Source organism: Notolepis coatsorum (assembly GCF_963971535.1).
Source record: "Notolepis coatsorum genome assembly, chromosome: 14".
NCBI lineage: Eukaryota > Metazoa > Chordata > Actinopteri > Aulopiformes > Paralepididae > Notolepis > Notolepis coatsorum.
Window position 1 is genome coordinate 54,120,331 of NC_140178.1, and position 21,285 is coordinate 54,141,615.

Below are 21,285 nucleotides of genomic sequence, written 5' to 3' on the forward strand. Positions count from 1 at the left end.
AGAGTCTCAATGGACAACAGCAAGAAAACAACAGCGGTCAATCGCAGAGACACATCACTCGGCTGAATCACATCCTGTACATTTTGAATACTTTCATTTGAATCCATAGATCATATGTCATATATACATCGGATCGGAATAGAACATGGTCTCTGCCACAGTGCTACCCATTGCTTGGAATAGTGCTAGGAATAGGTAGTCCCTCTAGGCTAAGTGTAAAATGTAGCCAACATCAGAGGAATATCAACTTGTTGACGTTTTCCAGAGCTTGAAACAAAGTATTTGTAAGCCTCAAGACTATTACATGCCTTCAGAGCCTTCCCAGTGAAATACTGACTGCCAATTGACCAATAAGTTGTAGTTGTGCTATGCTGTCAGGCAGATTTACCTGTCTGGCAAGTCTGTTTTGGCTGAAGCTAGCCCCTTTCGTGACTGTGATGTAAGCCCTGCTTGAATACGCAGTCACTGGTTCCCACGTTACTAGCCATGTTAATGTGCACCTCAAGCACTGCTTAAAAGCGAGCGGTGGGTCCAAAATATATCACATAGACATTTCAAAGGTACTCACCGTTGCATTAGGGTTTCACACACACGCGCGGCGGGGTTTTAAAGCTCGGCGTTGCTAATAAACATTTAAAATCATTTTTATAAACTGGTCAACACTGCTCAAAACTGCTGTATTTCCGTATTTGGCTGCCTGGTGCGCCTGCGCTGTGATCACAGCGCATGCGCATCATGCACCCAACGCCGGAAATAATGCAGTGTTGACCAGTTTATAAAAATTATTTAAAATGTTTATTAGCAACGCCGAGCTTTCAAACCCTGCAGCGTGCGTGGGCTTGCATCACAGTCACGAAAGGGGCTAGGCTGAAGCATGGTTGAGGGAAAATTCTGAGGATCCATCTAAGGATCCTCCCAACAATCAACATTTTTGCAACATACTGTGCCCTTTGTTTGTTGTCCAAATGTTCCACTTCCTCAGAAAGCCTGTCATACAAACTAAGACCAAAACATCCCTACAGTAGTATACCTATACATCCACTTGCATGCATGGCTGGGTAAACAGTATGTGTCACGCGACGGTACGTCCTCCACACACACATCCCAAGTCTTTACTCACTCGTTTGTACACTTCCAGTCTCCTGCTCTCTGCTGTCCACCTCCTCCATCCCCTCCTCCTCCCCCATTGCCCCCTGGGAAGCCTCCACCTCTTCCCCCTCCAAACCCACCGCGACCCATCGGCCCTATGGAGACAGTACATAGCATGAGTAAATAAAGCAAAAAATAAAAATAAAAATACGTTATCCACACCAGTGGTTCTCAACTGGGGGTTATACAAATCATCATGTTTATAATCTTTGGTTTCAATCAATTCCGTCTCTGCCTGGCCATGTTGGGGGTCATTCCGTCTCTGCCTGACCATGTTGGGGGTCATTCCGTCTCTGCCTGACCATGTTGGGGGTCATTCTGTCTCTGCCTGACCATGTTGGGGGTCATTCCTTCTCTACTTGACCATGTTGGGGGTCATTCCGTCTCTGCCTGGCCATGTTGGGGGTCATTCTGTCTCTGCCTGGCCATGTTGGGGGTCATTCTGTCTCTGCTTGAGCACATTGGGTCTCAGCCTCTCAGGCATTCCTCACTAAGGTCTCATTAAGCTTGAGAACCACCAGCTCCTACTGAGTTAGCTACAAAACAAATGTAAAGTACTGGGGCCACTATAAAATGCACTTAAACATACCGAGTTAGCTACAAATCAAATGTAAAGTACTGGGGCCACTATAAAATGCACTTAAACATACCGAGTTAGCTACAAATCAAATGTAAAGTACTGGGGCCACTGTAAAATGCACTTAAAGATACAGAGTTAGCTACAAAACTAACATAAGTACTGGGGTCTTGGTTATTTATATACAAAAGAATAAAACATTTATTAACCATAGCAGTGGGTAGGCAGTATGAAGCACAGCATGGATTGTACTGAGGAAGGACTCCAAGGTAGCAAAAGTCATAATCACAATTATTTTGGTCAATATTGAGATCACGATTATATAAACGCGATTACTCATTGACTTTGGAAACCATGCAATATTGACTTAAGTTAATATATATATTTTTTTTTAAACAGTGGCTTTCCACAATAGTTGTATCTCGATTATCTTTTGTTTTCAATGATTTTAAAATCGCAACTGAAAAGAAATTTTGATTAATCGCCCAGTCCTACTGTAACAATTAACAACATCATTGGCAAGTAGGAAATAGGACTAAGGGCCCAAAATTCTGATCTTACCCTTTAATGTACAAGCTCCAACGCATCAACTCCTAATGTACAGTTAGTGAGGTTATTTAGATAACAAATATTCATTATTTCACGAGGGGGAAAAACACATCTATACCCTATTATTATAAACACAATAAAATAAATATATGTATATCTTGTCGCAATCCCCCCAAAATCTAATTTACGATCCCCAACGGGGTCCTGACCTCCAGGTTGAGAAACACTGCTTTAAATCTAAGATATGACTGAAGAGGAAAACATCAAATCAATCACCTCCTCCTCCTCCTCCTCCTCCTCCTCCTCCTCCTCCTCCTCCTTCTCCTCCTCCACCTCCTCCTCCTCTTCCTCCTCCTGCTGCTGCTGCTCCTCCCCCTCGACTTCCTCTCATGCCACCCCGGCCTCCAAAGTCCGCTCTGCGGGTGGCGAAGGACACCTTAATGGGGTTTCCATTGAACTCCTTACCTGTTAAGAATGTAGAGACAGGAACGGGCATTAAGAGCCACAATCTCATCTGAGATACAATAACCCTATCAACTACATAAACTTCTTGAATACACAGTGGTAAACAGAGAAAGGAGAACAATTGAGGACAGGATACATTACTTTACAGGATACATACATACATTTTCCAGTTTCCTCATTTTACTTTTCCGTCAAGCCAACTGAAGAGACCCAAGTTGATCGCCGACCCCAGAACAGCGTGGACGCTGAATCAATAAACGCAATCGATATTTGGAATGGCGATCAGGAATTGGAATAATCTTTTTGGATAACATCTGATCTGAGGTAAGGAATCTATTTTACCAGTCTTGGGATAATCAGAGCTTTTTTCACAGATATATCAACGTGTCCCATATGTGTGTGTGTGTGTGTGTCGCTGATCAGGAAATGAGAATCGATATTTCAGCCCGCTTCTATAGCGTGCATAAGTACACATACTATCGATAATCTAGCGTTTATTTGAAAACTATTCATAAATAGGCCGAAAAATGACAACGTTTGTGTATGCCAGAATATTCCAGTAAATGCCGTTTATCACAGAATCTTTATATTTTCCTGAAAAACGAGGGCTTTTCAAAATGCTATAAAACGGAAATGAAGCGATTAAAAAACAATCCGTTTCGACAATGTTGACTGCAAACAAGTCATTGATAAGCGACGGGCAGATTAGATACATAGCCATAATTTAAGACGGAGATTATGCGTTCACAACGCCATCATTGAAGTGGGTGCTGGCATTCAGCCAGGTAAGTACGACACCCCCTGGTGGCTCTGAAAGTGTTAATGGTCAATGAATTTGTGCGACTTTGAATGTGACATTGAATGGCCACTCAAGATTTAAAATGTACCCTCTCAAACTCCGCCCTCATTTCTTAATCCTCCAATCATAACTACAGAAGATTAAGAGAAAGTGGGCGGGGCTTGATACAGAGGAAAGGCTTTAAGCTTTGGCCTATAAATATATAGTGTTTCAGGCTGAGCCACAATATATCATCATAATATGTTATGATATAATGATGATTGTATTTCGTTTCTCTAATAAAAATGCCCTTTTGATGTCTGCTTTTGTTAGGAAATCCCCACGGTGAGGCTTTAATTTTAAATAGTTAATTATCATCCAATTTCCCTTCTTAATTATTTTTAATACATGCTTTTTTAATGTTGAATTTGTTGGATAAAATAAATAAACACAATATCACTGACAGCAGTATGGTATAGAATGCATACATTTGATTGTTTCCATGCTGGTATACCTTCAAATATGGTACACCTATCAGGTCTATGTTTAGAGCCAGGTATGGACCCCAGGGTAACAGGATGATGGTCAGACAAGAGACTTACCGTCAAACCAGTCAATGGCAGCTTTAGCGGAGGGAGGGTCATCAAAGGACACCGTGGCCTCGCCTTTAAGCTTCCCGGAATCTCTCTCTGTGTACAGGTTGATCATAGGTAGACCTGTCTTCTTATTGATCTGAAAGGATGGATTAAAGGGGGAGAGAGGGAGGGAGGGAGAGAGAGAGAGACACAATTTGATAATCCATTAAATCCAATTACAAAAACAACACAAAGCTGGCTTATTTATAAAAGCAGAAGAGAATTCTTTCTTGTTGGGATCATCAAGAAAGTAAACAGGCTAATTACTAATTCAAATATATACGCTACTCTGAATGAAAACCTTTGTATTTTTTCCTGATCAACAGCTCTAGTCTCACCATTCACCACTCCAGGAATATCCTTCAACATGTTAAACGGTTATCTTTCTCCACCAGGCATGTCAGATTATGTACATTTCAACATTTGTCCTTCATCAACCCTAAAAAATTCTCGTTAGCATTACCACCTGGATCCTGGTGGGGACGCGTGAATATTTTAGGCAACCAACTTGTGTTTAGCGTTTCTCTGATTGGCCACTACGCCCATGTGACCGCGGCAGCGCGAGAGCTGCAGCGCGGAAATAGACTGTCTATTGCCTCGCGCTGCAGCGCGGAAATAGGCTGTCTATTGCCATTCTCTAAGACAAACTCTAACCTTAACCAGCTCCTTAACAGCGCCTAAACTTAACCCTTCTAACCTTAACCAACTCCAAAACAATGCCTAACCTTAACCTTAACTTTAACCAACTCCGAAACAATGCCTAACCTTAACCATAACCAACTCCGAAAGAATATTGCCATTCTCTAAGACAAACTCTAACCTTAACCAGCTCCTTAACAGCGCCTAAGCTTAACCCTTCTAACCTTAACCAACTATGAAACAATGCCTAACCTTAACCAACTCCGAAACAATGCTTAAAGTTAACATGCCTAAACTTAACCGGCGAAAGAATGCATGTTAAAAAAAAGAAATAAAAAAAAAATTGAAGGGAATCGAACTTGTCACCAACGGACCGCAGGATCCACAGCAAGGCAGCACTACCAGTTGAGCTAGTTGTCGATGTTAAAAAAGGGGGGATTACTGCTACATAATGCTGCCGCGACAGAGCTCCGCGGCAGAGCTCTGCTGCTGCCGCGTCGCCACGGGGGCGTGGCTAGACGCAAGTTGGGCGTGGCTAGACACAAGTTGGTTGCCTTTAATATTTAGGCGGTGGGCACCACTAACTCCTAGCTAATAGGCTGGCTTGCAGCTATTGAGTACCGATCCATTACTTTTAATGAACAGTACAGACTTGGACATTAGACAAAGATTGAGATATAATAAATTTTTCTCCATTAGAGTTAACGTGACAAAAATGCAACAAATCAAGTCACTTTGCTTTGATTTCTGGCATGTTAGAAAACACTTTCTCTGATACCAATATTACATTTGATATCAGTATTGGTGTATTCTTGCTTTGTATGTGAGCGTTACCTTGATGATGCCGATCTGTTTGAAATAGTCAGCAACAGAGTCAACAGTGTAGTCATCTCCCAGGCCTTGCACGAAGATGGTGTTATTGTCCGAGTTATCCTGGTCTTGCACTGTAGGAAGATACCCAGATGCACAGTTCATATATTGTATTGCTATACTGACCATGAGCAACTGTTTAGTTCCGTTAGCACAATCTATGTTTTATTCTAAACGGGCAGACTTTCCACTCTGGCACGGATGAACGGCTGCCCTTAGTCCCTCACAGTTAATATTACAGATGCAAATAACAAACAGTGTTCGGACAGTATGCGTAATGTACAGCATCCGCTGGAGAATGTTGCTTTTCCTTCTTTTTTTTCAAGTTGACATTATCTTTTATTTTTTATAATTCTACTTCTAAAACCGCTATTACTACCATCGACTGACAACTTTCAGAATGTTAGTGTTGGTGGAAAACGTTGGCTCAGGGTATCAAGACTCCAACTTGTGATGTCATCCTGGAGATCATTCTTCTGAGAAACATGACACCTACTTCGGAGTTCCACAGGGGAGCTGCCTTGGTCCATTATTATTCTCACTATACATGCTGCCACTCGGAGACATCATTAGAAAGCACAATGTATGTTTCCATAGTTACGCAGATGACACACAATTGTACATCTCCGCTGAACCAAATTATCACACAGCTATAAACTCCATTTCCGACTGTCTTAGCAATAAACAAATGGATGACGAACAACTTCCTAAAATTAAATGAGGGCAAAACTGAAATACTACTAGTCGGTCCTATAACAAAAAGAGAAATGTTACAGAGCAATATGGGGCAACTTACTCCTTGGATCAAACCCGAAGTTACAAGTCTTGGTGTTATAATATACTCAGACCTAAGCTTTAAATCACACATCAACAAGGTGACAAAAACATACATTTTCCACCTTAGAAACATAGCTAAGCCGTTTATAAATCAAAAAGACGCTGAAAAACGGATCCATGCCTTTATCTAAAAAAACGTACCTCTTCACCATAGCCTTCTAATACACCCCGCTGTTGATTGTATTGTAGCACTATTTTACTCTGTCCATTCTATTGCATAATTTTACTATCTATTCTATTCTACTATTCTATTATTGCACTGTATTATTTTACTCTGTCTATTGCTTTTTATTACAGATTCAAAACTGTCAGGTATTAAACTGTGTGGGTATCAAACAAGAGACTGTCAGGCTTTAAAACTGTGTAGGACCCAGGCCTAGAACTGCACCCTGAGAGAGGGAACTGCGCCCTGAAAGGGAGGTTTGCCCTGGGTGGGAGGTTCACAGGGTCAAAGTGGGTATAAAACAGGAGGGAAGACTGTCAAGTTTTAAACTGTGGATACCAAACAGAGAAGGTAAAGACGACTTTGAACTGTTGAACAGTAATCCAGAACTATTTTATTGCACTGTAAAATATATATATTTTTGAATCTATACTATTCTACAATTGTAATAATAATAATGGATTGGATTTATATAGCGCTCTTCGTGACACCCCAGAGACCCCAGAGCGCTTACAGAGTCCATTATTCGTTCATACACAGTCATACCGGTGGTGGTAAGCTACAATTGCAGCCAGAGCTGCCCTGAGGCAGACTCACGGAAGCGTGGCGAATAATCATGGCCTACGGCCCCTCCGACCACCACCAACATTCATTCACATGCATACACATTCATACGAGGCAAGTAGGTTAAGTGTCTTGCCCAAGGACACAACGGCAGTGGGATGGACATGGGCTGGAGCGGGATTCGAACCACCAACCCTTCGATCATTGGACGACCCGCTCTACCCCTGAGCCACGCCGCCCCACTATTGCACTATTTTACTCTGTCTATTTTATCTTACTCTTTTTATTATTGTCTATTTAAAACTGAATCAAACCATAAACAAGGTGGCCTGTTGGGATGTTAGATCCTAATGTAAAAAACTGATTTTATATGTCTGCACTTTATGTGCTCATTTTATGCCTGTCTTTTTTCTGTTGTGAAGCACTTTGAGCTGCAGTTTCTGTATGAAAGGTGCTATACAAATAAAGTTTATTATTATTATTATTATTATTATTATTATCAGCCACTCAAATCCAGAAAATCTGTTTTTTTTCTTTCACCTATGGCGAAAATGGATGATCTTTCCCTCTCCCATTTAGCAGTAATTCTGTCCTTTAAGCCCGTTATGTGGTCTACACTAAACCAATGCTAAGCCAGCGCTAAGTAGGGATGGGTACCGAATTCGGTACTTTTGAGGTACCGAACCGAAACATGTCGGTACTACAGAGTATCGAATCAAGGGAGATACCGAAAAAAAATACAAAAAAAAAATATATATTTTTTTTGTCAACGTTCACACGCACAATATACAGTATGCTTACCTAGGATTTGACTTGATTCAACAACAAAGCAGTCGGAGCAATGACAAGCCGAAAACTGTCGAAATTGTAGTTATTTGAAGTTTTGATTTTTTTTTTTACGACTGAAATAAAATTTCTTGAGACTAAAGTACCGAAAAAAGGTACCGTTGGGTACCGGTATCGATTCACAGGTATCGGTACCGGTTCAAATGTGAAAGGTACCCATCCCTAGCGCTAAGCCAACACTAAGCCAACACCAAGTCAGCACTAAGCCAACACTATAAGCCAGCGCTAAGCTAACACCAAGCCAGCACTAAACCAACACTAAACCAGCGTTAAGCCAGCGCTAAGCCAACACTAAGCCAGCGCTAAGCCAACACCAAGCCAGCACTAAGCCAGCGCTAAGCCAGCACTAAACCAGCACTAAGCCAACACCAAGTCAGCACTAAGCCAACACTAAATCAGCACTAAGCCAACACCAAGCCAGCACTAAACCAGCACTAAGCCAACACCAAGCCAGCACTAAATCAGCACTATGCCAGCGCTAAGCCAACAGGGGCCTTTCTCACTCACTCATTCTGTCCGTTCCGGTCCGTACCGTCCTCATTCCGGGTCAGAGTGCGAACTACCCCCCCCCCCTCCCCCCTCTAGTTTGTGTACACACTGCAGTCTTGGTTCGCTCCGGGTTCTGTTTGCGGTTTGCGTTTTGAGCGTGTAGCTTGCCGTAGGCGATGATGTCACGCTCGAAAATGTAAACAGGAAGAAGAGTATTAACATGGTGGTGGAGACTGGATGCGGATATAAAATAAACAAATAACCAATAAATATTAAGTTATATTTGAACCTCTGTTGTCAAGCCTCGTCAATATAACACACCCCCTTTTCTCGCGAATGGAACTGGTGTTGTTGAGTCCGCTTTTGAGCGTTTTGCAGGGCTAATGCTAAGCTAACGGCTAACGCTAGTTAGCTTAGCCTGTTCAGCGGCTAACATTATCTCATCGCTCGTGGCAATTATATTGAATGTCATTGATCTACCGGTCGATCACGGCCGACTGGTTGGGCACCACTGGTCTATTGAAATAAATGCAGTCGAACAAGAAAGTTTAGTAGACAGCAATGGCTAACGCTAACTCTAGTTAGCTTAGCCTGTTCAGCAGCTAACATCCCATCGCTCGTGACAATTATATTACACGTCATTGATCTACTGGTCGACCACGGCCGACTGGTTGGGCACCACTGGTCTAATAGAAATAAATGCATTGGAACAAGAAACCAATGTATAGACATAGCAATGGCAAACAAAATTGCCAGGCCTAATGCGAGCCAGGGAAGTGTGCTTTGTGTAACGTGGCTTCATGTTTTCATCCACTGAGCTGTGAGGCTCCACATGCTTGTTCTTGGTTGAGGTCTGAACTCGCAAATTGCCCATAAATATCGTTTTTGTGGGTATTGTCCAGTTGTTGCTGTGTGGTTTTATCTGCCCAAAATTAAAGCAAGCATGAAAAGCATTACAGTAACGACGTTGTGTGTGTCACGCCCCCCGCTCCCACTGGCCCGCACCCGAGACCACCCATTTCAATCGTCCCAGGTTCAGCGGGGGGTAGTACGAATCAGCGCCGCTTCGATCCCAAAAGGGGTGTGTCCGTCTGAGTGAGAACACCCCGTCCCCCGTCCCCGGGGGCGCTGATTCGACCCCGATTGGTGAGTGAGAAAGGCCCCTAAGCCAGCGCTAAGCCAACGCTAAGCCAACACTAAGCCAGCGCTAAGCCAATGCTAAACCAACACTAAGCCAGCGCTAAGCCAACACCAAGCCAACACTAAACCAATGCTAAATCAGCGCTAAGCCAACGCTAAGCCAACACTAAACCAATGCTAAATCAGCGCTAAGCCAACACTAAACCAATGCTAAACCAATGCTAAATCAGCGCTAAGGCAGCGCTAAGCCAACGCTAAGCCAGCGCTAAGCCAATGCTAAGCCAACGCTAAACCAACAGTAAGCCAGCGCTAAGCAAACGCATGTAATAAGGCAGAGGGTCGGGGAGCTCCCGTAGCTCACCGCATATCTCAGCGCTATTTCTGCGTCGGGGAAAACCGTGCTCGTCACGGATCTGGGGTACACGAGTTCGATTCCCGGACCCGCCGTATTTTCTCAGAGTGTCTTCCCCTGCTCTACATCCCATTTCAACCTGTTTCTGTCGGTCATGCTTGACCAGAAAAAGCGATAAACGCTAAAAAATAAAGTAAAAAAGAAAAAAAAAAAAAGGCAAAGGGTCATGGGAGAGGCGTTTCTCGCATTTTTGCATAACAAAATGTGCAGTATATACCTGCCCCTACACACATACAACACACCGATAGACTTATTGCGTAAAACCAAACAGAATATACCCATTTTGCTAAAATGGAAACATCAACCCAACTAAATTACCGTAATTCCTCTAATAGTAACCCCGGCTTGTATTTGTTTCAACTGCAGCGGGTACCAGGCTTGTATTAGGAGGAGGCCTGTATAAGAGGGAGGCCTATATTTCAAATTTTCAAACGGATCATAATGAATAAATCAACATTTTGTGTCAGTTTGAACCCAGTAAAATGTACTGGGTTCATTTATTGAAACCAAGTACTGTATGAAATAGTAAACAGTGCAATTACAGGTGGTCACTGGTCATTTCAACGTTTTCAAAGTGAAATCAAGTAACTAGCTCAGTATGCAGCTCAGTATATTAGTAACCCGGCTTGTATTAGGAGGCCGGCTTATAATTGCTTAGCTCAAGAGCGCACCCGGCCATTAATAGAGACCCGGCTTGTATTTGAGACCCGGTTACTATTAGAGGAATTATGGTAAATCAACATAAATAAACCCATTTTGTGTATCTATCAGTCAAACTACATATTTAGGTTCATTCATTTATACACACACACATGTATATAATGTATTATTCTATATTATACTTCTATATAATTTTTTTTTTATTATAATATAACTAAATCATACTATTTATACCATATTGGTATACAGTATTATACAATATTTTAATATATTATTATTCTATGTTACGCTGCTATATACTATATTACTATACTCATACTGGCCTATACTGCAATTATATGCTATGTTATCCTGTTATGCTAAACTGCAATATTATACTAAACTGTGCTATACTATCTATTTATGTTTTCTTTGTACAACCTTTTGAAGTGAAATATATTAGTAGAACTCTTTTCATCATTCTGCAATGAGTTCCATAGTTTGATACCTATAACTGAGGTGCACCTTTGTTTTAAGGTTGTTCGTGCAAATTGGTGCTTAAAATTTAATTTCCTTCTGCTGTCATCTGGACAGGAAACGAACAACCTCTGTATATTTGCTGGTAATACTCTGCATTTTGCTCTAAACAAAACGAATAAAGTCTGTATTTCAGCTAACTCTTTAAAGGAAAACTCCAACATTTTGGAAAATTAGCTTATTTAACATCTTCCCTGGAGTTAGACAAGAAGATACATACCTTTTTTGTCTCCGTGCGTGCATTTAGCTTTGGGAACAGTCGCTCCGTTAGCATAGCTTAGCTTCATCACTGGAAGTGAGGGGGGGCCGGAGCCTGACGTTCCCTTACAGTGTATAGTTTGATTGATTGATTGAAAAGTTTAACAGATTGCAGAATACACTCCAAATACAACTCCAAAACGTTCATGTAAACATGTTGTGACCTGTGTATTCACCACGTGGAGAAATAAAAAATAATTGAATTAGACAATTACGTTTTATAAGCAAATATACTCGGAACTATTTTTTGCCTAACCACTCCTCTCTGAGCGCAGCCAGTGATTTCAACGTGTCGTTCGTGATTGTTGACAGACACTCATTCAAAGGATCCGAACCGATTGAAGTTTATGGATACCATGACTTAAAATCCTCTTACCTTGACGATTAAAAGCCTCCCCAATTTAGAAAACAGTAATCCAATGGCTGGTATTGTTATACCGGACGCTCTGAGCTAACCGGAGCTAACACAGATCAGGATGGTAAAGCATATATAATGACTTCCTTTCTGGGGTTTTCAAAATAAAAGTGCAACGTTTATAGCAGCGGAAAACGTTTATTTTGTACATTATCTAACGTTAACACGAACCTAAACTAACTTTAGGTTAGTCGTAACGCTAACGGAGCGACTGTTCCCAAAGCTAAATGCACGCACAGAGACAAAAAAGGTATGTATCTTCTTGTCTAACTCCAGGGAAGATGTTAACACTTTGACTGCCGGAAAACGCTTAAAAGCGTCATTCCCGGCCATGCTCAAGTTGCTGAGGACGCTTTACAGCGTCTTTAATATCAATATTTCAAAAATCTGGGATCGGATTCATATTTCCCCTCCACTGGCCTGAGATCCACCAGGAGGACCCACTGAGCTCTCTGGCGGTTCAGGAGCGCCATCTGGTGGCCGATGGGCGCAATCGCTTAACAGGAAGTGCCGTAGAGGTTGTGCTGGTCTGCCATATTACTTCCGGGCACTCGCTATAGGTCCCGGGACTCGATCTCGACACACTACATAGCGATCGATTGCCAATAACTCGATAAACAACATGATTTGGACGTATATACCATTATACAAGCTGGAGATGGACCGGGTAAATCGACATCCCATAATGGTAAAATTTCGACTCTACGATGATCGCCCAACGGCCCGCGGAGACTGGGGTGAGTTTTAGTGTGTAAAATTACCGTCTTCGATACTAACTGCTATTATCAACATTTGACCCACATTAGATGATTGGTATAACGCTGCCCACGGAATTATAAACAACCCCTAGCCCATCCGGTCAACATCAGATGACGTGTAGTAACTTCTAGAAGTACGTCTAGTTGGAATTTTTTATATCGCGCTGATTGCCATAAAACTGTATTGCATCATCAATATAATGTATTTGGGGCTATAGATCACGTTCTGGAGAAAGCTGCAGAAAGAGATGAAAACATACTTATACATTAGACCAGACTTTACTATGAATATGTGAATGAAAAAGTTTAACGTTGCTACACAATGAACAATACATATAGGACTTTGAATGGGCCCTAATAATGGCAATGTAGCAATAGAATTTAAAAAGTTATAGCCCTGCAAAGAAGGGGACTTTCTCTATAGACAAATAGAGCCGGCAACCTACGGTTGATAATGAATTTAACCCATGGCACCCAAAGTGTTAAATAAGCTAATATCCGAAAATGTTGGAGTTTTCCTTTAAGTTTCAATAGTCTGGATTTAATAAATAATTCGTTGGCATGTTCTCCTGAATCTACATTGTGAACTATTCTTACTGCTCTCTTCTGTAATATAAATAATGGCTTTATGTTGCTTTCATACGTGTTACCCCACACTTCCACACAGTAACTAAAATATGGTAGGATGAGTGAACAATATAATATTCGCATAGAATTATAATCAAGCACATTCTTTGCCTTGTTCAAAACAAAAACACTGTTGGCTACCTTCTTTTTTATGTACATTATATGTGGCTTCCATGTCAATTTCTCATCCAACATAACACCCACACATTTTTACTCAGATACTCTTTCAATATTAACTCTGTCAATACATAATGCCACATTGTCCTCCTTTCGATTAGTAAATATCATAAATTTCGTTTTTTCCAAATGTAGGGATAACTTATTGTTATCAAACCATATCTTAAGTTTACACATTTAATTTACAATGTCATCTGCTAATACTTAGATGACAGGGAGGACAATATATAAAATAAATTGCATCCGATAAAATACTATTTAACACTTTGACTGCCGGGACACGTCTTTTCACGTCTTTGCTGGCCATGCTAAAGTTGCCGGGGGACGCTGTACAGCGTCCTTATATCAATATTTCAAAAATCTGCAATCGGATTCATATTCCCCCTCCGCTGGCCTGAGATCCACCAGCAGGACCCACTGAGCTCTCTGGCGGTTCAGGAGCGCCATCTGGTGGCCGATCGGCGCAATCGCCACACAGGATGTTGAATAGAGGTTGTCATGACGACCGTAGTACTTCCGGGCGCTCGCTATGGTTCATGGGACTCTGGCTCGTCACGCTACACGGTGATCGATTGGCAATAACTTGATAAACAACATGATTTGGACGTATATACCATTATACAAGCTGGAGATGGACCGGGTAAAAATATATCCCATAATGATAAAATTTCTACTCGACGATGATCGCCCAACGGCGCGCGGAGACTGGGGTGAGTTTTAGCGTGTAACGTTACCGTCTTAGATACTAACTGCTATTATCAACATTTGACCCACATTAGATGATTGGTATAACGCTGCCCACGGAATTATAAACGCCCCCTCGCCCATCCGGTCAACATCAGATGACGTGTAGTAACTTCTAGAAGTACGTCTAGTTGGAATTTTTTATATCGCGCTGATTGCCATCAAACTGTATTTCATCATCAATATAATGCATTTGGGGCTATATATCACGTTCTGGAGAAAGCTGCAGAAAGAGATGAAAACATACTTATACATTAGACCATACTTTACTATGAATATGTGAATGAAAAAGTTTAACGTTGCTACACAATGAACAATACATATAGGACTTTGAATGGGCCCTAATAATGGCAATGTAGCAATAGAATTAAAAAAGTTATAGCCCTGCAAAGAAGGGGACTTTCTCCATAGACAAATAGCGCTGGCAATCTATGGTATATCATTAATTTAACCCAAGGCAACCAAAGTGTTAATAAAAAAAAGACACAAAATTGCTCAACTTACGTTCTCTAATGTTAGCTATATAATCCTTGCGTTACAGGTGCCGATAGCATTTTTATTAAACTTTTTTATATATATAATACATCCACAGAGCTTTTAGAAAGGTGCAGAATAAAAGTATTGCTTTTCCCCAAAAATTATTATTGATAAGTTAACACTTTGGTTGCCTTGGGTTAAATTCATGATATACCATAGGTTGCCGGCTCTATTTGTCTATGGAGAAGTACCCCTTCTTTGCATGGCTATAACTTTTTAAATTCTATTGCTACATTGCCATTATTAGGGCCCATTCAAAGTCCTATATGTATTGTTCATTGTGTAGCAACGTTAAACTTTTTCATTCACATATTCATAGTAAAGTATGGTCTAATGTATAAGTATGTTTTCATCTCTTTCTGCAGCTTTCTCCAGAACGTGATCTATAGCCCCAAATGCATTATATTGATGATGCAATAGTTTTATGGCAATCAGCGCGATATAAAAAATTCCAACTAGACGTACTTCTAGAAGTTACTACACGTCATCTGATGTTGACCGGATGGGCTAGGGGGCGTTTATAATTCCGTGGGCAGCGTTATACCAATCATCTAATGTGGGTCAAATGTTGATAATAGCAGTTAGTATCGAAGACGGTAACGTTACACGCTAAAACTCACCCCAGTCTCTGCGCGCCGTTGGGCGATCATCGTAGAGTAGAAATCTTATCATTATGGGATGTAAATTTACCCGGTCCATCTCCAGCTTGTATAATGGTATATACGTCCAAATCATGTTGTTTATCGAGTTATTGGCAATCGATCACTGTGTAGCGTGACGAGCCAGAGTCCCGGGACCTATAGCGAGTGCCCGGAAGTAATACGGACGTCTAGCACAACCTCTATGGCACATCCTGTTAAGCGATTGCGCCGATCGGCCACCAGATGGCGCTCCTGAACCGCCAGAGAGCTCAGTGGGTCCTGCTGGTGGATCTCAGGCCAGCGGAGGGGACATATGAATCCGATCGCAGATTTTTGAAATATTGATATAAGGACGCTGTACAGCGTCCTCCGGCAACTTGAGCATGGCCGGCAATGACGTCTAAAGACGTTTCATGGCAGCCAAAGTGTTAATTTATCATTTAAAAAATGTCCAACATGAATGTTGTTGTTTACATGTTGTGTGCATGTATCCCCTCCTTACTTCACATTTCCCCACATTATGCACCCGATTGTATAAAGTGCTCTAGTGTGACATCTAGTGGCTGAATGCTATCTATGCACTAACTTGAGGCCCGACCTAGTATTATGGTCCGTTTAGTCAGTAGTCAGCAGTTTGTTTATTTTATAGAATTGACCGTGCCTTGGGAGGATTCAGTGGATGTGTATGAAAGGAAGCTTAGACATATGTAGACTTGGCAGCAGAAACTAGGATGGAAAGCTAGGGTTTGTCCGGTGGAAGTAGGATGCAGAGGATTTATAGCACGACCAACTTTATCATTATTGGAAGTTAGGGATTCGTGGGCAGAGTTTGCAAAAGAAAAAAAAGGTAAATGAGATGTCGGAAGAAGCATTGAAAGGCAGTCAGTGGATTTGGTTGAGGATAAATAATGTCAGCTGCGGCCCAAAGTAAACAAAGAGTAATAGTATTACTTTTCTTCCCTGTTGTTGCCGTTTCATGTGTGATATTGTTAACACTATGGTCGCCAAAAACACCATAGCACGTCTTTCCCCGCCATGCTCATTCTGCCAAAGACGCCGTACCACGTCTTTGATATCACTATTTCAAAAATCTGTGATCGAAATCATATTTCTCCCCCGGAGACTTGAGATCTACTGTTGAGCCCCTCTCAACTCTCCAACGGTTCAAGAGCGCCATCTGGTGGCCGATCGGCGGATCGCCCAGAGCGGAAACAGGAAATGGAAGCTGGTGCTCATTTCAATTCGGTCCGATCACTCGGTAAACAACATGATTTGGACATATATACTATTATACAACCTGGAAATGGAGCGTATATTTCTACATCCCATAATAGGAATATTTCTGTTCCACGCTCATCGCCCAACGCTATGAGGAAGCTACGGTAACATTCAGCGTTATTTTTTAACGTGTTCGATACTAACTGCTCTAATGATCATATCACCCACACTAGATGAATCATCTAACGTTGGCCACGGAATTATAAACGACCCCCCCCCATCCGGTCAACATCAGATGATCAGTAGTAACTTCTAGAAGCACGTCCACTTGAAATTTTTTATCTCGCGCAGATTCCTATCAAACTGTATTTGATCATCAATATAATGCATTTGGGGCTATAAATCACGTTCTGGAGAAAGCTGCAGAAAACGATAAAAACATACTTATACTTTAGACCGTATTTTAGTATGAATATGTGAATGAAAACGTATAACGTTGCTACACCCTGAACAATAGATACTCGACGTTGAATGGGCCATAGTAATGTCAATTTAGCAATACAATTTAAAAAGTTATAGCCCTGCAAAGAAGGTAAACATCCCCATAGACAAATAGAGCTGGCGGAGGATGGTATATTAAGAATATAAGCCTGGCGACCAAAGTATTAACGGGAATTGTTTTATTTTTGACATAGGGAGGTCTGGCGTGTTAATATCATGGAAAAGGGGGAGCTAGCATGAAGAGGGGCAGTTCTGGGGCGCTGGAACTAACGGTTGAGACTGTCGTGGGCCTAACTTGACGAAACACCAGTTTCCCACTTAATAACCCTGGTGATATGCTGGGTCTCACATGGTGCGATAAAAACCACCTGCAGCTAAATGTGGCGAAGACCAGGGAACTGGTGGTGGAGCTGGGGAGGAGGAGGAGTGCACCTGTGACCCCCGTTTCCATCAGGGGAGCCGATGTGGACATGGTTGAGGAGTACAAATACCTCGGTGTGCACATCGACAACAAACTTAACGGGTCAAAACACGCAGAGGCAGTGTACAAGAAGGGCCAGAGCCGACTCTACTTCCTCAGAAGGCTGAGATCCTTCAATGTCTGTACAAGGATGTTGAGGATGTTCTATGAGTCGGTGGTGGCAGGCGCCTTCTTGTACGCTGTGACCTGCTGGGGCAGCGGACTGAGAGCAGGGGACACAAACAGGCTGGATAAGCTGGTCAGGAAGGCCAGTAGCGTGGTTGGGGTAGAGCTGGACTCCCTAGCGAGGGTGGCGGAGAGAAGGAGCCTTGCTAAGCTCCAGGCCATCAGGGAAAACCCCTCCCACCCACTATACACAGACTTGGCTGACAGGAGGAGCATGTTCAGTGCTAGGCTCACACTACCTAAATGCAGCACTGAACGGCACAGGAAGTCCTTCATTCCAACAGCCATCAGACTATACAATGCATCACTGAGCACAGAGTGACAGTTACCATCTTCCTGGACTCTTACTTTTGAAACAGCACTGTGCAATATTACACCTACTGTAGACCTCAGTATATTTTTACTGTATTTATTTACTGTATATTTTATTCCATTTCTATTCTACTCTTATCTTAGGCCATTTGATTTGTTTTGTTATTCTTATTCGTGACCTGTTCTGTCTAAATGTTTAATGTTGAGCGATTTGCAGTGTCAAATTTCCCTCGGGATAATAAAAGTATTTCTATTCTATTCTACACGTTGAGTTTTAAAAATGTCCTCCTGCACCCTGACCCCTTACCCTAAACTGTGTTTGTATCATATTCCCTACCCCTATACCCCTTACCCTAAAACTGTTTTTTTAAAGTTCTCTTTCTCAATGTCTCTATTTTTCTGTTCTTTTTTTCAATCCCTATCACTAGTCTTGATTAGTGAATTACTAATACTTTTGCCATCAAACTATACTCCAAAATATACACCAGGCAAGATAAGATGGACAGTACTTACTGGAGCTGTGGTCATCCTGGTCTCTTGGTCCTTAATGTGGAGAAAACAGACAAGACTTTAATGGATAAATAAGGGATGAAACACAACCACACCTTTCTCACTTTCTGTACATTCTACTCCATTCACTGCAAATACCCAGACAACAGCTGCATCACTCAGCTTAAGCCTCTTTAAATAGTAGATGAAGTCACCAGATTTCTGATTGCCATTCATTCACAATCCTCAAGTCTACCATCCTCATCTTTCAGCCACGTTAATCCATTCCATCGCATCCTTCAGGGAATTATCCAAACACTACATCCTCAACCTTTGATTTGATTAATGAAATGGGACACGTTGAACAGCCGAATGTGTATAAATATCTATAACATCTTAAAACCACAGGGTTTGAGACCGAGAGCTCATAAACAAGATGACACATATAAGTGTGCCATTTTTGGTGAACGCTTCAATCCAAAGCACCTTACAATGCCATGGGTGTATTCTTAATATGGACAGCCCCAGTGGGAATGGAACTCCTAACCTCGGCAGTGTCAGTGTCATGCTCTACCCATTGAGCCACGCGGGATGACTCGTCGTTGTTGACATGCACTCAGATTTGTCAGAACACACCACTACCATCAGAACTGCTCAACCGGCACTTTGTTCTCAATCCCACAAGTAAAGTCATACATGGAATTTCTCCAGATGTCATACTTAAGTCACCTATTAGTCACAACATCAAGATTGTATTCTTGTATTCAGTGTGTACGTGCTCACCAATCCTCATTCCATTCATAATGCTCTTCATTAAACCACTTGAAATGATACACCCACCTACACAAATTCCAGAGTGCGTTTATAAAAGGCGTTCAACCGGCTTTTTCCAACCCAGATGCCTTGGGGATAAGCATGCCACAGTAGCCATTTATATCCTTTTCCAACCAACTCTTTTCCCAGATTCACCATGGGATTATGATGGATTGGGAGGACAATTAAGTGATGTGCACACAATACCCATCCCGACATAATACCATAATACCTGTTGTGTTGTGCATCAGCTTTTCATTTTCCAGCCCTGATTGGAGTCGTACCTTGACATTACAGTGCAAGTCAGCGTGTAACTCAATTCAGTGTGTAACTCAATTCAGCGTGTAACTCAAACCAGTGTGTAACTCAATTCAGTGTGTAACTCAACCCAGCGTGTAACTCAATTCAGTGTGTAACTCATTCCTGGAGTGTAACTGAATGCGTTTGTGCAGAATGGAGAAAGTCAGTGCCAAGTCAATATAATGTGAATGGATATCCCCCAACCCTTTCTGCATAGCTACCAAACACTTTGATGCAGCGTATGACCAAAGTCTTTCTAAAGAGAAGCCGCTTCACTCTGCCACCATCTTGATAACAGTGACTAACAAGACATGACCCAAACTCTTTGAATGGGGAGTGATCCGCATTTAAGAATCTGTCATATGTCATTGTTTTTTTCATTTAATTCACTGGTAAATTACCGACAACCCAATGGTTAAGTTGGTCAAATATGACAATTTTGTGGGAAAAAAAACAGCTTCTACACCAGCACCACCCAGTGGTTTCTGCCACAGAGTCCTTGGCTACCATGGGAACCACTCACTGTGCAATTCCCAGCCTTTTGGAGATTGTGGTTCATTTAAAACATATTTAAAACTCACATTTCACCTCAAGATTTTGTCAATTATAATTTCACTCAACATAAAATCACATCACATTTAATTATTTTCTCTGTATGCGTTTGTTTTGCAGCAAGTAGTTTCATTGTTGCCACCATCTTTAGTGTTACGGTTTCCTCCATTCAAAACTCCTGCAGTGCTGTCTCCTCGTTATCTAGACTGTCTCTGATATGACTAAGCATTCTCCAGCTCTTGTTGAAGCCAGAACAAAACAAGATCAGAAACACTGTTGCCGCTTATGATGTCAATCAGGTGGATTGAGGTTGTCCCATGCTCAACTTTAGAACCTGTTGTGTTCGTGTAACATAATCCCTTTATTTTTTGTTGCAACAATGAAAACAAAGAAACAGCCTGCTTGCTAATTCACTCTTAATGGCATGGCTTCAGACAGCTTGGTCTGTTATCCAGTGTAATACCAACTCCCTAAAAAAGGATAACAGAAATATTGTTGACAATATCGACACCACCGATCTGAACATCTAGTCAGTGTGTTACTTTCAACATTTGCTGCAGTCTTCAAGTATGTTTATTTTCTGCACAATTTGTATACAAATATTAGACTTACTCAGCTGATAGAGTTGTACCCTTCCTGCTGTCTTGTTGTACAAAACGTGTAAGTCGCTTTGGATAAAAGAGTCAGCTAAATGACAAAATGTAAATGTAGACTTTGTCGAGTGCTAGACACTGTTATCTGCAGTCACCTTCATGTTTATGCTACTTTATATTGCATTATAGCGTTCATAATCGCAGTTGCCATCACTGATCAGATGATCAGACAGCAGTCAGTCCACAGCGCAGAACTGAGTTAAGTCGTTGGTCGCAAACATCAAGAACCAAAGTAGTAACATCAGTGTTTCCCTTATATGCATTCCGCCGCTGCTAAATCATGAGCGCTGCTGCTCTAATTTTTTTTTAATAATAATAATTTTTTTTTTATCATTCCATTTGGGCTGTGGGGGGT

At 41.6% G+C, this 21,285-nt stretch overlaps 1 protein-coding gene across 1 annotated transcript in view; it reads right to left on the bottom strand.

Annotated features, from left to right (window-relative positions):
* fus (FUS RNA binding protein) overlaps window positions 1-21,285 on the bottom strand; it is a 78,530-nt gene that overhangs the window by 15,217 nt on the left and 42,028 nt on the right. Inside the window, exons 8-12 of the mRNA XM_084328767.1 lie at window positions 18,637-18,666; window positions 5,627-5,736; window positions 4,121-4,250; window positions 2,609-2,740; window positions 1,121-1,244 (exon numbers count right to left, since the gene is read on the bottom strand). Coding sequence (XP_084184893.1) covers window positions 1,121-1,244; window positions 2,609-2,740; window positions 4,121-4,250; window positions 5,627-5,736; window positions 18,637-18,666 — 526 coding nt within the window. The remainder of the gene's footprint in view (window positions 1-1,120; window positions 1,245-2,608; window positions 2,741-4,120; window positions 4,251-5,626; window positions 5,737-18,636; window positions 18,667-21,285) is intronic.